Source organism: Cannabis sativa, chromosome 1 (genome assembly GCF_029168945.1).
Source record: "Cannabis sativa cultivar Pink pepper isolate KNU-18-1 chromosome 1, ASM2916894v1, whole genome shotgun sequence".
NCBI lineage: Eukaryota > Viridiplantae > Streptophyta > Magnoliopsida > Rosales > Cannabaceae > Cannabis > Cannabis sativa.
In genome coordinates, this window is record NC_083601.1 from 3,596,233 (window position 1) to 3,613,659 (window position 17,427).

Here is a 17,427-nt window from a genome sequence, read left to right on the forward strand (position 1 = left end):
GTGCTGAGGATTGCATGGATAAGGTTTTGTTTTTTATTTATTTTTGTTTTTTGCAATTATTATGCTTTTGTATTTTGTTTTGTTGATTTAGTAACTAACATGTTGCTTTTTCAGGTTGGTAATGATTGTCCAAGTTTTGATATTATGGGTTCCTTGTTGGCCCAGTCTGAAAATGTTGAAGATTTGTTGGAAGATAAAAAAATTGTTGGGGATGACAATGTTATAGAAGCATCTAAAATGGATAGTGAGAGCACTGACGATGGTATTACATCTGCTGAGATGTTAATTATATCAGAGAAAGTGGATGCTGTTTGTCATGATTATGAGTTGAAGAAGAGTATGGTATGATTTGTATATATTTATGTATGATTAATTTTTTTAATTATTTTTTAATTTATTTTGACTTTTTGTTTTGGGTTTTCATATTATTGTAGGAAAAATTCAAAGTTATTGATTTGGGTAGTGCTGGTACCCCAAGGGATTTGCAAGGTGTTATTAGAATTGACTTTGGGGATTCGTCTGGAAAATCTGTAAAGATTGGTGAAACAAAGTATTTGAAAGGTCTACACCCTTTCAATTCTGAGTTGCTTGATCCACCGCATTGTCTTCAACAAGATTCATTTGATGAGTGGTTTCTTGATGGCTTTAATGACGAGAATAAGTATTGCTTTTTTTTTTTTTTTTTATATATATATATATAACTTTTTTTGTTTGATGTTTATGTGTATATGGATATTCACTAATGTGTTACTTTTAATAGGAAGAAGAAGTTTGTTAGAGGAAAGAACATGTTGGATGCACCTTTGGATTTCTCAATTGATTCTGTTAGTGATAAATGGTGGTTTTATGATCTATTGACTCCTGGGAGATGTTTGTCTGACTCTGTGAGTGTTTTTATATATATTTTTGTATCTTATTTTATTGTTTGTATGTTTTTGTGTTGTTGTCTATAATTTATATAATTTTTTTTTTCAGCATTTGGATGTTATATTTTACTACTTGAGGAAGAAATTGAAGTATGATCCTCGGGTTACTGTTTCTGCAACTACGACAGATTTTAATTTTTACAACAAGGTGGTTGAGTTGTATGAAAACTTTGTGAAGTCTAAGAAAAATATTGATTCTGTGCCTAAGAGTAATATGGTAATTGAGTATATGGAGGGGTATTGCATGTATGCTAATACTCGGTGGTTGTTTGTTGATTATGTTTTGATATATGTTCATGTCAAAGATGATCAACATTGGGTTTTAGTTGTTTTTGATATAAATAATAGGTGTCTCAATGTCTATAATTCAATGTGGTCGAGAAGAGATGGTGACAAGACAACAGGATTGTATATCAGGCCTCTTGCTGTTATGTTGCCAATATGTTTGCATTTGATGGACTTTGATAATTGAAGGGAGGATATTGACTGGAGCAAAGGTTGGTTTAGAGGGAAGAAAGAGACTGAGAAGCTTGATGTGTTTACTGTGACTAATCTGCCTCAGCAATTGGATAAGTAAGTGTATGTTTTTTTTTTGTTTTTATGTTTTAGTTTGTATATTTTTATTTAATTTGTTTTTTTTTTGTTTGTTGCAGTGATTGTGGGTTGTTTGTTGCTAAGTATGCTGAGTTTTTTTATCCACGGTGCCATTGATTTACTTCTAAATCCATTAGATGTGAAGTTCTTTAGAAACAAGCTTGCTGTGGATCTGTATGTTCATGCTAAGAAGAAGGAGATCAATGAGTACGAGTCTGAATCTGAGTTTCTAGGGAGGATTGGAAGAAGTGGACAGAAATGAAGGCTTAGGTTTAGAAGTGGACAGATTGGAAAATGCATAGTAACTTTTTGGATTGTTTGTAAATAGTTACAATATAGTAACTCTTTTGGATATTTTTAGTATCTTTTTGTGTTTCTAAGACTAAGTACAATTTGTTGTTGTTATTTTTTGCCATATACTGGATATTGGCAAAGTATTATGTTGGATATATATTTTGGATTTTTAGTGTGATATTTTTGTTGAAGTTTATAATGTTTTGTTGTATGTATGTTGATTATTTTTTTTTTTTAAAGATTGATATTATTGAATTATTTATAAAAAGGTGATTCTATTATTTATTTTTTTTTTTATTTTTTTTACAGGAGTTATAATTAGCAGTTGGGTATGGCATAGGAAAAGTGACTGTGTTTTTATGTGTATGTGTCAACATTATTATAATTAAGGTACACATTAGTAACTGTTTCTTATATGAGATTAATGATTGTATCTTCAAATTTTCCATGTGAAAATCTTATTTGATGTTGAATTATTCAAACAGAACATACATGAAAAAAGAAGAAATTTGTTTGCTTATAGTAATTGGAACGTATTGTTCATGTCTATTTAGTAGTTGTAGGAATTCAATGTCTATTTAGTATCTTTTTCTCTTTGCGGATGGTTCCAATGGTTCATTCTTGCAAGTCCTTCAGTTGTGTCCTCTTTTCAAGCATTGTGTGCATTGATTCTGTGTTGCTTTCTCCATTGCAGTCTTATACTGTTGTTTCCTTGGCCTTCCTGGTGGTCTTTTGTGTTTTGGGTTGGAAATTTATTTTACCAAGATCTTAGATCTACTCACAAGTATGTTTATTAACACCCTAAATATGAACTTTCTAAAACGATGAAATAAACACATATAAAGTTTAGGAAACCTTACATTGGGTGCAGCGGAATAATATGACTCCTTCCGTTCAGATATCTAGCCCTTGATTCCTTTCTGTAGCGGAGCATTATCAATATCTGAACCTGGATCTCTTTCTCTGAATCTTTGATGCTACTCCTTTTGCTGAATGTCTTTCTTCACGATCTTCCTCACTATGATTGAGGTATCACTTGCTGTGTGTGGGCACTACTCATACACTAAGAATTTCGAAATTTCAATGAGGAAGAGAGAGAGAGTGGGTTCAGCCAAAGATAGGGAGAGAGAAGGCTCAGGTTTTTCTCTGAAGGAAAAATAGAAAATTTAAGTGTAATTTTCCTGAAGCCTTCACTATCTATTTATAGCATTCCACTAGGGTTAGGTTTGAATTATTTATCATTAAAATAATGAAAATATCAGTTTAAATTTCCTACAAAAGTGGCTGGCCCTATACTAGTGGATTTGGGCCTCACTTTTTGCAATTTTGCAGTTTTACCTTTTCTGCATCTGATTTTCTCAAAAACGCCAATTTTCTAATTCAACCATTTAAATGCCAATTCTAACTATTTAATAACTATAAATAATTATTAAATAATATTGTCATTTATCATATTTATTAATTGAACCATACAAAGTATCATAATTAACAAATATGCCCCTATAAATTCTTTCTTTACAATTTCGCCCTTACTTAGTGAAAAATTCACAAATAGACATAGTCTAATTTGAGAATTATAATTGATTAATCAAAACCAATTATATGAGTCTTACAAGCAATATTATCTCAACTAGTGCGGGGACCATGGGTCTATATAACCGAGCTTCCAATAAGTAGATCAAGAATTTAGCACTAAAATTCACTAACTTATTAATTCTTCGTTGAATCCACGCATAGAACTTAGAATTGCACTCTCAGTATATAGAATGCTCTATATGTTCCACCATATAGACACATCATTAGTTATCCATTGTTATAATCCTAATGTGATCACTGATCCTCTATATGAATGATCTACACTGTAAAGGGATTAAATTACCGTTACACCCTACAATGTATTTTATCCTTAAAACACTTGACCCCGTATAAATGATATTTCAACTTATGTGAAATGAGTACTCCACCATTTATGTTCGTTTGGTCAAGCTCGAAGGAGATCATCCTTTGCTTACTATTCGCCAGATAGAAGCTATAGATTCCATGTTTATGCTAGCGCTCCCACTCAATTGCACTACCGTGTTCCCAAAATGTACGTATCACCCTGACCTAAAAGTAGGCTTAACTAACAAATCAAAGAACACGAATAGCCTTTCAAGATTGAGCCTAATCATAACAGGATTAAGATCATTTGATCTAGGATCAACTAGGCGATATTGACTTGAATAGATTTTACGGTAAGTTTAATTAAATCTAAGTCAAAGTTCAATATCGGTCCCTTCCGATGCATACTCCATGCATCCAACCTGAGCTTTACTTTAACCAATGCTCTGGAAAGAACATAGTATTTCTCCAAATACAAGTAAACTCTGTTGTAGATTATCATATCAGTAAAACCCTATGTCTGATAAATCTAGGAAACTTTATTCACATAGTCATGTTTACTTTCCAATGTGTTAACGGCACAATAAACAGGATCAAGTATGTGAAAAGGGTTTCAGATGAATTTATACATTATGTACATATAATCATGAAATAAATCATGTGAACCATGCAACACTAAATGTTATTTCTGATCTATATTAATAAGTAAATCTGATTATATTGAAATGCGTTTTATTTAGGGCATAAAACCCAACATTTTGGTGGCAGTACTTCAATTTGTCTAATATGATCAGGTAACTCCCATGAGTCTCAATCACTTATTAGAAACACAGTTTCTTCGTATGTTGCAAGAAACACTTGTTTTGTGTAGAAATAAGAGCAGAAATAGTAGCATTCGAAGTGTCTTTTGATATTACTGCCATTGCATGAGAACATGGCATTTCGTCATATTGGAATCTTTGACATGTGCATGTCTTTTCTTGAATGTCTACGATGTACGAACTTTTTAACTCATTGACTGTATATATGGCATGGTTTGATGTTTCAACCTGTAAAATTATAGGAAGGTAATTGTTAAGTATTTTTCACATGTTATAATGAAGAATTGTTGAAAAGATATATTACCTGCAATTTTTTACTGCGATCTAATTTGTCTTTGAGTTCCTCTTCTGGTCCTTTTGCTAGTGTTGTGAGTGTAGCAAGAGCTCTATTTTTGTTTGTCCAACTCCATCTTTGAACCAAGCAGCGTAAACATTCTAGTAGTGTGCCAATGGGTAACTCTCTTACTTCTTTCAAGGCTGAATTCACGGATTCTGATATATTTGAGGTCATTGTTGAGTAACGCTTGTTTTTGGTATAAACCCTTGTCCATTTATTGAGGCCAACTTCATTTGTCAAGTAAGGACGAATTCGGTTGTCTATGGTGTCTATTTCTTTCATGAATCCTTCAAAATCAGCAAGATTATATGCTTTTGATGCACAATAGAATGCATCTCTCAGCTCATCTCCTCCTTTTCTAAATCTTAATTTTATATTTTGGAATAGATGGAAGCAACATACCCCATGCATCAAGTTGGGAAATATCATTTTCACTGATTTGGCGATACTTTCATGTCTATATGAAATTATGCATTGCTCTTCACGTTCCCCATATGTTTGTTTGAGTTTCTCCATGAAGTATTGCCATGATGCATCATTTTCTGAGTCGATTATTGCAAAAGCTAGTGGAAATATATGTCTGTCAGCATCTTGTGCATTAGCAACTATTAGAGTACCTCCATATGCATTCTTCAAAAAAATTGCATCCACAACTATTATTGGTGTGCAGTGATTCCAGCCTTTGATAGAAGATGCTAATGCAAAGAAACAGTATTTGAATCTCCCCTCATCATCTTGTACAAGATCTGTTATTGTTCCTACAAATATTACACATTATGATATTGTTAATTTATGAAACAGGTACTGTTATGTTACTAATTGATTTATTATAAGTTTATTTGTGTACCCGGGTTGCATTTTTGAATCATGTATAGGAAGCCAGGGATTTCATTGTATGAATCATATGGGCTACCTTTAACTTCGAAAGTAGCTTTTTCTTTTGCTCTCCATGCTTTGTGGTAGGAGATGGAGATACTATAATCTTCTGCTATGTCTTCAACAATGTCATTTGGTTTGTAGTTTCTTTTGGGGTTTATTATCCATCGTTTGATGCAATCAGCAATTATGTCACTTTTTGCTTGAGGATGGTCTTCATAAATGATTTCTAGGGAGCATGTATGAGTGTCATTGAGTTTTCTCACCTTAAACATGTCGGTTTTTCCATGTTTTGATGCTAGGAAGTACCATTTGCACTTACTGTCAACACATATTAGGCTGTAGTCCTTGGATGATGACCTTTTTACCTTGTATTGTTGATTCATTTTTATGGCATAAAGGCTTATGGCGAGTTTCATTGTATCTTTGTCTTTATAAAGGTCCAATTTGTATGCTATCAACCCTTGGATCGGTAATTATGTTTGATGTGTTCTCCCAGCTTGTGTTGGTTGCTTTTTCAACTTGGTTTGTAATATATTCTGCAATTATTTGTGCAAGTCGAGCTGTTGTAGGTAACTCTTCGATTTCTTGTACATACGATTCAACATTGCTGTCTATTTGAGTTGAATGGGGAATGCATGATAATTGTTGGTCTGATAGACTTTGGTTGGGGTCTGAAGACACTGAAAAGTTAATGAGTAATGGGTATGCAGCCTCATCATCATTTTTTTTTTCCTTATTTGCTCATAGAATCTGCAGCCACTGTCATCCTTGATCTTCATTGGTGGTATAGCTGGTCGTATTTGAAACTGGAGTTCCATACTGATTAGTGTCTTGTTGTTCAAGTCTAACTCACTACAAATTTTGGTTTGTAGGTCATTGTATGAGAAACTTTTTGGTAGTAGTATCCCTGTGACTTCATAATCAGTGTATATACATTTATCCACAATTTTGCCATTGTAGTAAAGCACCAATGTCATCAATTCCATTTGTCTGAGATTAACAATGTAAAGATTTTCAGAAAAAAGCATAGAACATGTCTAGTTGAATGTACATAATGAGGTATTTTATATGAACTATTACCTTTTCTGTTGAAAAATTACAAATGTATGTTAGGATAATCCTTTAATTTATAGAGAAATTACCTCTGTTTTCTTAGCTTCTTTGGAGAAATTGAGTGTTTGATGGAGCTGTTTTGTTGCTTTTTTCTACAGGAAACTTTGTTTGAGGAATGAAGATGTTGTTGAGTTTTTCCAGTGGCGATTCTGAAGATTCAACGTTCTGATAGAGTGTGATCAACTAATTTTGAGTTTTCACAGCTTCGATCGTGTATTTGATGATTAGAGAAACGTTCTAGTGACGATCGACTTATTTTTTTGTGAAAATTGTGGTGATCGATCTGAAACTTTTTTGGAAATTGGCATGCTCGATCGATGTGATTTTTTTTTTTTTGCAGATGTAGGTGTTAAATCAAGGATGTTTTCACAATCGGTTACCTTTTTTTTGGTTTGATTACTGGAATCGGGAGTTTCTGATGATTTTTCACAAGATCGGAGCTTCGATTGTGGAGTTGCAGAGCTCTAATGAAGGTTCTGTACATTGCTTCAGATTTTTTCCTGGTGAGGTTAAAGTATATATAGGAGTTACTAATAGTGTATTGCACATCTTTTTTTTTTTTTTTTTTTCCATTTTTTCGGTGGAAATTTGGTACATTGATGTTGGTTGTTTCTTCACCCGGAGAAGACGGTGGTTTCCTAAAATCACGTATATTAGTTTCCGTTTTCGGTAGGGACATAAACGGTATTTGGTACAATTAATGACCGAAGGTTATATTGCTAATTTTGTTACATTTTAGGTATATTACTAAAAATTGCTCTATATATAATGTATATGCTATTATAAAGTGTGCTACAAAATTTAAGTGATCAATTATGTTATAGGTATCAAAAGGGTATTAAATTATCATGAAAATAATGTGTAGATACCAACTCATTCTAAGATGAGTCTATAAATACGTAGTGGTCCCTAATTTCTGTATTCTCTCATTCCCCATCAGGAAAAACACTAGGGTTTCTGTATTCTCTCATTTGATGAGAGAAAATACCTAAGAAAATAGTGTATTATTGGAAGATCAAAACCTTTTTTACAATCTCCAACAATGGCTTCAGGTTAGTGCTTTCGCTCTTTCTTATCATCTTCTTCTTCTTTAATTTAGCAAATGTTCTATAGATTTATGATTTAGGGTGTTATATATTAAAGCACTTTTATAATATGTTTACATTTTTGATTTATATATTTTTTATAAATCCTAACTATCAGAGCTACCTTTCTTGAATTAATTAAAAATCTGATGATTTTATTTATGAAATTTGAAGATTTTGAAAATTAGGATTTTATTTTCTTTACTGTTACGACAATTTTTGGATTGTAGATTAATCGATTATATTAAATTCCAATATATATATTTATTGATTGTCGTTGATGTGATTGTTATATTTTACTCCGCTTCATGCCATCAATATGTAATGTAATGCATATTACAATTCTGATATTAACTTATGGTATCATGTATATATAATATATGATTTACATTTATGGCTTCAATAATCAATTTTTCAGTCCAATCCTTTTTGTTTTGTTCTAGTTATTGGTGGAATATGAAGTATATGATATATATATATATGCCTTACCGTAATTAACAGCCCAGCCCAAAATAAATTATATTGATTGCTTATGCGTTTGAACAATCCAGTTATGACTTGCATTATATATATAGGGAAATTTACAAAAATACTAGAATTTAGATTAATTTTTACAAAAATACTGTTATACGATTTTTTTTTTTTTCAAAAATACTGTGTTTTTATAAAACACCAGTAAAACACAAAGCAGAACAACTCAAAACAACAGTAGAACACTAGTAAAACACCAGTAGAACACCAGTGAAAACTTGACACAGTATACTGCAGTATGAAACTTATAAGAAAACACAGTAAAAAAGTAAAAAATACCGTCTGGCAGTATTTTTGTAAAAAAATGGCAAAAGTTAGTATATAATGTAAATTTCCCTATATATATGTATATGGGTATGCTCTTAATGGGTATTACCCATGTATGAGTATTTTATTCTTGACCATTGGATCAAATATCTAATGGTCGATATTTATAATCATTAATTAAATATTAAAAAAAATTAATATTTCCTATTTTGTTATTCTCTATATTCCTAAAATAGATAAAACTATTAATAAAAATAAAAAATTTATAAATGGAATTGTTATTTAAAAAATAAAACACACTAAAAAAACTAACAAATTATTTTTTTTTTAATAAAAATCATTTTAAAGATTAAAAAGAAAAAAAGTGTATATTTATCTTCTTATAAAATTTCTTCAAACAAGAATTCTAAATTGCATTACTGAAAAAAAAATAATAATAATTTTAAGCTTTAAACTGTAATACATATAAAATGTATAAGATTTTTTCTAAACCTAAAATCTTTAATTTTATAATAATTAACAATTATTTATATGTTTTTATCTTTTTAAAAATACTTGAGCTTACCAAATCTATAAGAACAAAACCAATGAAGAAAATTTTAACAAAAAAACAATGAAGGAAGAAAAAAGTGTCATAAACATTATTGAATAATGAGAATTGCCAACACAAGAATTTCAGCACAAAAAATTATATTTGACCCCTAGACAAGATTATCATCTTCTAATCCTAAAAATATAAATAATGAACAACACCTCATTAGTTATTCTAGGAGAATGATGCATGGTAATATCAAAAAAATCATTGAATGATAATAATATTTCTCTAACAATGATAGCCTAAGTAAGAACTAAGAAGTATTGTAGCGTTTTATTTTAAGAGTATTAATAATATTAAGACAATTGGATTCCACAATCAAGCTCTTATTCTCCTAATAAAAAAAACACGTTAATATACATGTAAATGATTTTTAGTTTTACAATAATAAATTATTAATAAACTCACAATTTCACAAAATAATAAAGTAGTAATTTTAATTAATTTTTAAAAATAATTTATAATTTTTTGGCAAACTATTAATTGTAATTATTATTTCCAATTTTATAAACAATAAATATAATTTTTTTTTAAAAAAATAATTGTTAGAAACTTGCCATAAAAAGTTATTAAATTGTTATCTTATTAATACTTTTTAGTTCCCATTCATGGGTATTACCAAGAAGTGTTCCATTAATATATATATATATATATTTATTTCACACCTTTGGTGACTTCAGTATTGGTTATATATATATATATAGGGCAAGACTATGGTAGGACCTAACAAAAGTTCCCTACCGGTAGGGAACTTTTTTTGACCATTGATTTTAGATCATGTGGTTATTAAGATAGAAGGTATATACTCTTACAATAGAACTGCTTGTATACAATTAAAACTTTATACATATTATAATAATATTTAATTATATATTTATTTTAAAAAAATAAAATAAAATAATATTAATAATTAAAAAATTTATTAATTTTTAATTTGAATTATTATTTTTTTTAAGTTAACTCTAATGTAAATCTTGACAGTTTCCGCACTAATATTATTGTTGTTCTAATTATTTTTCTCACTCGATATATTAAACTAGTGTGATCTCCTTTTTTTTTTCTTCCTTTTTTTTTGTTGGGAAATTTTTTTTTCTTTTATTTATCAATAAATTTTAAGGGTTTTTTTTTATCAAGTTATTTTTTTTTATCAATTTTGACTATTATATTACGTTGTATTATTATTATTATTATTATTATTATTATTATTATTATGACAAAGTGATTTGGATCACTTAAGAATTTACAATAAAAACATCAACAGTTGGAGTGGGAACCTCTAGTTTTCTTTCATTTTATTGGTTAATAAATTTTATGGGTTTCTAGATTATCATCTTTTTTTCATCGTCGGAGTAGTTGCCGGTGTCGGAAAAGTCTTCGGAGTTGCTGCCGGTAGGGGTATCCATCAAACCGCTCAAACCGTTCAAACTGCCCGCACCACACCAAACCGCAAAAAAATGTGGTTTGAAATTCTTTGCAGTGCGGTCGCGGTTTGAATTTTTTCTAAACCGCGCGGTGCGGTGCGGTTTGCGGTTTTGAATTATTAATATGCGGTTCAAACCGCACCGCATCGCATATTATAAAAATACTAATTTTTATATTTATTTAGGTTCAATATGTGAAGGCCCAACCTAAGCCCACTAATTATTTTTTTTTTGCTGAAAAAATAATTATTGTATCGTTGAAACTTGAAACTTTTTTTTCATATTTATTTTCAAGTCTTATGGTATTTTTGATAAGTGTTGCTCAAACTTTGTTGTATTTGTGATCATTTAATTATCTAGTTATAGTCCAAACAGTAAAAACCGCATAAATCGCACCGCACCACACCATTTTTTGCGGTGCGGTTTTTGCAGTTTTTTAGTTCGCAGTGCGGGTGCGGTTTGGGAAATTAAAAAAATACATGTGCGGATTGGTTTGAAAAAATAGTCAAAAACCGCACCACCCGCATCGCGAACACCCCTAGCTGCCGACACTGAAAAAGTCATCAAAATTGGCATTGTCGCCAGAAAAATCACCGGAAAAGTTACCAAGAAACCATTTTCTTGATGAAGAAATAGGTTTCTTGATGAAGGAACCAGTGTAAATTATGTCTTGATGAAGAAACCATTTTCTTGATGAAGAAACCGTTTTCTTGATGAAGACTGTTTATATAGATGATGATATAATAAAGTTTCAAGATATACCTATTTTTATAGATGATGTCCTTATTATACCCCATTAAGTTAATGTAAATTATGTGCTAGACTTAAGTGGAGGGTGAGGGTGTATTGAGCAACTCACTCACAAAAGTGGGTACAATTTAATAAAATATAGTATGAGGGTATTTTTAATTAATGGATACAAAAAAAGGTATTCCTCAACTTATTTTTAAAACAAAAAGTCCATACACCATTAGCATTATTTAATTATGCCATAAAAAAGTAAACCCTTAAATTTTTTTTTCCATAATTCATGTTATTTTTTACTATAAAATAAGGTGTCAAGTGTAAACTTCTCCATATTTTATGTTAAGTGAGCTATATTTTCACTTTGCTTCTCCATTGGTAACTTTTGGGTTTATAAAAATTTTATTTAATGTTGAAAAATAATAAATAAACTGAGTAACCTAAAAAAAATATCACTACTCAAATCAAATAAAAGGAAAAACTAAATTCATTGCGATTATGTGCTAAACTACTAAATATTCTAATATAATCACTACTAAGTACTAAATATTATTGAAAATTTAAGTAGTACATTTCTTAAATATGTGATATGATAAATTTTCTTATCTATTTTGATATCTAAAAAAAAATTTAGTCAATTTTTTTTTTTTTTTGTAATCATGCACGTTGTAGCTTTTTAAAATTACTTGTAAATTTTTAGAAAATTTTGAATAGTTTACAATGCCGCAAACAAAGTTTAAACAATTACTTGTCCCACGCATAAGAAAAACAGTCGTGTGTATTCAACAAAATATTTAAATCTTATTTTCGTCATTGTAAACTATTCAGATTTTTTTAAAAATTTACAGGTGGTTCTAAACAACTATGATGTACACAATCATAAAAAAATTGGACTAAAATTTAATGCTACAACAGGTAAGAGTTTACCGATATATAGTCTTTTAAGGGCTTTAAGCATACCCAATATTATTATTTATTTATTGTTTTGATTAATAATCTTATTATTATTTTTTTTTGATATAATAATAAAAATATATGAAAATAATTATAGTATATTAGTTTTTTTTTTTTTATTTGGATTATAGTATATTAGTTATTAACATCAGAATATCATTTATAAGCTTAGTTTTACTTGAAAAATGATCATGTGAACCCCATTAATTACATTTCATATACATAAACGTATTTTATCATAATCTAAAATAATAATAAGAAAATAATACCAAATGTTACAATAATCTCCTACACCTATGTAAACAAATACTATATACATTCTCTTTTCTTTTAATTTTAATTGGTTAAATTTTCTTCCCTATAGTATAGGGTAAAAACAGTAGGACCTACTATATAATTACCCTATATATATATTCATTACTTTATTTGAAATTGTATCTTTTCGTTTGGCTTTATATCTGTGTAATATGTACAGTTTAGTATATATCTATATATATATATTGGTTTAAATAATTTAATTCAAATTTTGGTGTTGGTTTATGACTAATATTTTAACTAAATTAATTGAAACAATATGTCGCCAAAGTGACCTCTTTTGTGTAGATTAATTTATTTAAATATTAGGATGATTGTATGTTTGTAATTAATGCTTATATTGACTAGCCCAAAGGTAAGTGAATATTTTGCTAGATTTCAAACATACCTGTGGCGATAAATGTGTGACAATTATAAGGTATTTTTGTATGAGCAATACGTTAGTCCAAAGATTAACCTATTGTTTGACACAGTTTTATTGTCAATATTTAATTGCTATACCAAGAGTACCGCTTACAGTTAATATTATTGTCTAAAGACTTGATATTAATGTGTGTTTGGTATCTTGAGATGGGATTAACCAATTTTTGAATTTATTGTATAATTATGCATATTAATGAGAGCTTATTTTATTTGTTCTATATTCAACTAGTTCATCTTCTGCTGCCTCAATATCTGCTAATATTAATTCTATTCCTGTATTAATGGGACCAATTTCAAGGATTGGAAAAGGAACCTACTTATAGTTCTGGGATGTATGGATTTAGACCATGCACTAAGGAATGACAAACCTGCACCTCTCACTAAGGAAAGTTCCCATGATGATAAAAGGAAATTTGAGAGGTGGGATCGTTCAAATCGCATGAGTCTAATGATTATGAAACACAGCATTCCAGAAGCCTTTTGGGGCACCGAATCCGAAGGGGTTACTATGGCTAAGAATTTCCTTGAAAAAATTGAGGAACGTTTTGCTAAAAACGATAAGGTTGAAATGACAACACTTCTTGGTTCTTTAATGAACATGAAGTATAAGAGTCAAGGAAATGTAAGGGAGTACATTATGGAAATGCATCATATTGTGGACACTTAAGATTGAGCTTTCAGATGATGTACTTGTACTCATGGTTTGTTAACGCTTCCTCCACAGTTTAACCAATTTAAAATTAGTTACAACTGTCAAAAGGAGAAATGGACTCTCAACGAGCTTATTTCCCATTGTGTGCAAGAGGAATAAAGGTTAAAAAAGGACAAAACTGAAAGTGCTTACTTGGCCACTACCCCTAAGGATAAGGGCAAGAAAAGGAAATTTGAGAATGGAACTGCTAAGGGTCCACTTCAAAGGAAAAAACAACAGGATTCTAAGGGTTGTTTCTTTTGTAACCAACCTTCACATGTGAAGAAAGATTGTGCCAAATATCACGCATGGCGTGTGAAGAAAGATATTAATCTTGCTTTGGTCTGTTCTGAGGTTAATTTAGTTTCAGTACCTAGAAACACTTGGTGGATAGATTCTGGTGCTACTACTCACATAAGTGTTTCTATACAGGGTTGCCTGAGCTACCGAAAGCCAAGTGATGGTGAAAGATACATCTTTGTGGGCGATGGACAATCGGTAGAAGTGGAAGCAATTAGGCATTTTAGATTGTTATTGGGAACTGGTTTTTATTTGGATTTCAAAGACACTTTTGTTGTGCCGTCTTTTAGACGGAATTTAGTTTATGTTTCTTTGTTGGACAAATTTGGATATTGTTGTTCATTTGGAAACAATCAGTTTACTTTGTCTTTAAATTCAAATGTTATTGGAACTGGTTATTTAAATTCTTATGACAATCTTTATTTACTAGAAACAATTGCATCTTATAATGAAACCTTGCATGTGGAATCGTGAGGTACTAAACGCAAATTAAATAAAGAAAGTTCAGTGCCATTATGGCATAAACGCTTAGGTCATATCTCAAGAGGTAGAATTGAGCGTCTTGTGTCTGATGACATTTTAGAGTCTCTTGACTTCACAGATTTCAATGTCTGTGTAGATTGTATCAAGGGAAAACAGACCAAAACTAAGAGATTAGGTGTCAATAGAGCTTCAGAAGTCTTAGAATTGATTCACACAGATATTTGTGGGCCATATCCTACGGCATCTTGGAATGGTCAACAATATTTTATATCATTCATAGACGATTACTCACGTTATGGGTACCTATATCTCATTCACGAAAAGTCTCAGTCTGTGGACGTGTTCAAAGCTTACAAAGCTGAAGTTGAGAATCAACTAAACAAAAGGATTAAGAATGTCAAATCTGATCGTGGTGGTGAGTACTACGGTAGATATGATGGCTCAGGTGAACAACGTCCAGGACCATTTGTTAAATTCCTTGAGGAATGTGGTATTGTCCCACAGTACACCATGCCAGGATCACCTAGCATGAATGGTGTTCCTGAGAGACGAAATAGGACTCTTAAGGATATGGTAAGGAGCATGATCGCACATTCTACCTTACCTGAGTCTCTCTAGGGAGAAGCATTAAAGACAGCAGCTTACATTCTTAATAGAGTACCAAGTAAAGCAGTTGTAAAAACACCTTATGAGCTTTGGATAGGTCGAAAGCCCAGTTTAAAGCATTTCCACATTTGGGGATGTCCAGCTGAGGCAAGACCTTATAAGCCACATGAAAATAAATTGGACTCAAAAACAGTTAGCAGCTACTTTATTGGTTATTCTGAGTGATCTAGGGGCTATATTTTTGAGACGGGAGCTGCAACATTTTTTGAGACGGGAGCTGCAACATTTTTTGAGGATGTTGAATTTGGGGGGAGAAATAAGGTTAGAGACATTGTTTTTGAGGAGGAACTGAATTCAAACTCAGTTCCTACTATCATTTTAGACAATGGTCAGGCTTTCACACCTGTCATTGATCAAGAAATGAATTTGGAACCTCAACAAGATAATATTGAACAACCCCCAAATCAAGATGAGGCTATTGTTCCAGAAGAACAAATTCAACACCCTCAAGAACAAGAGCCATTAAGGAGATCCACAAGAGAGAGAAGAAATGATATTTTAGATGACTATTTTGTATTTCTTCAAGAACATGAGGATGAAAATGGAATGGTGGAAGATGATCCAATCAACTTGCATCAAGCCATGAAAAGTTCTAACTCTCAAAAGTGGATTGATGCTATGAATGAAGAGAATAAGTCTATGCAAGACAATAAGGTTTAGGAAGTTGTCCCATTACCAAAAGGTGTAAAACCAATTGGTTGTAAGTGGATTTTTAAAACCAAGAAGGATGAATATGGTAATGTAGTGAGATTTAAGGTACGTCTTGTAGCAAAAGGCTATACTCAGAAACAAGGCATTGATTATACAAAGACTTTCTCTCCGATTTTATCGAAAGACTCTTTTAGGATGATATTGGCACTTGTTGCTCATTTTGACCTTGAGTTACATTAGATGGATATTAAAACAGTGTTTCTCAATGGCGACATTGATGAAACAATTTATATGGAGCAACCAGAAAACTTTGTGGTTGGTGACCCAAAGAATATGGTTTACAAATTAAAGAAATCCATCTATGGACTCAAGCAAGCTTCTTGTCAGTGGTATCACAAGTTTCATCAAGTAATTATCTCATTTGGTTTTGAGATGAATATTATCGATGATTGTGTATATCACAAGTTCAGTGGGAGTAAATATATATTTCTGGTTCTATATGTCGATGACATATTGCTTGCCACTAATGATATAGGCTTATTACACGAAACCAAGAGATTTTTATCTAAACAATTTGAGATGAAAGATCTTGGTGACGCCTCTTTTGTATTAGGAATTCAAACACGTCGAGATCGTTCTCGGGGTATTCTTGGATTATCACAAAAGAGCTATATCGATAAAGTACTCAAAAAGTTTGGCATGCAAGATTGTAGACCAGGTGATACCCCTGTTCCTAAAGGAGACAAATTCAGTTTTAGTCAATGCCCTAAAAGCAGCCTTGAAATTCAGGAAATGAAAAAGATTCCCTATGCATCAGTTGTAGGGAGTCTAATGTATCTTCAGGTATGTACGCGTCCAGATATTGCGTACATTGTTGGGATGTTAGGCAGATATTTAAGCAACCCTGGTATGGACCATTGGATAGTAGCCAAGAGGGTTATGAGGTATCTTCCGAGAACAAAAGATTACATAACTCACATACAGGAAGTCAGATCATTTGGAGGTCGTAAAGTATTCTGATTCTGATTTCGCTGGATGCCAAGATAGCAGAAGGTCTACATCAGGCTACATTTTCCTGTTAGCTGGAGAAGCTATATCTTGGAAAAGTGTCAAACAGACACTTATAGCTTCTTCCACTATGGCAGCTGAATTTGTAGCGTGTTATGAGGCATCGAATCAGGAAATATGGTTGAGAAACTTTGTCACTAGGCTGCGTATTTTGGAGAATGTTGAAAGACCACTTAAGATATTTTGTGACAATAAATCAGCAGTGTTGTATTCCAATAACAATAGGAGCTCATCCAAGTCAAAGTATATTGACATAAAGTTCCTAGTTGTGAAAGAAAGAGTGCAGAGTGGACAGATATCCATAGAACACATTGGGACAAACTCCATGATAGCAGATCTGCTCACAAAAGGATTATCACCCAAGGTCTTTCATGAGCACATTGCTCAT

General features: G+C 31.4%; 1 protein-coding gene across 1 annotated transcript; it reads right to left on the reverse strand.

Moving 5' to 3' along the window:
- Nucleotides 1-4,516: 4,516 nt before the first annotated feature.
- On the reverse strand, nt 4,517-6,148 carry LOC115704603 (uncharacterized). Its single transcript, XM_061111707.1, has 3 exons — nt 5,701-6,148; nt 4,821-5,611; nt 4,517-4,744 (listed from the first exon to the last, which is right to left on the reverse strand). The coding sequence occupies exons 1-3, from the start codon at nt 6,146-6,148 to the stop codon at nt 4,517-4,519; spliced, it is 1,467 nt and encodes a 488-aa protein (XP_060967690.1).
- Nucleotides 6,149-17,427: the final 11,279 nt, after the last annotated feature.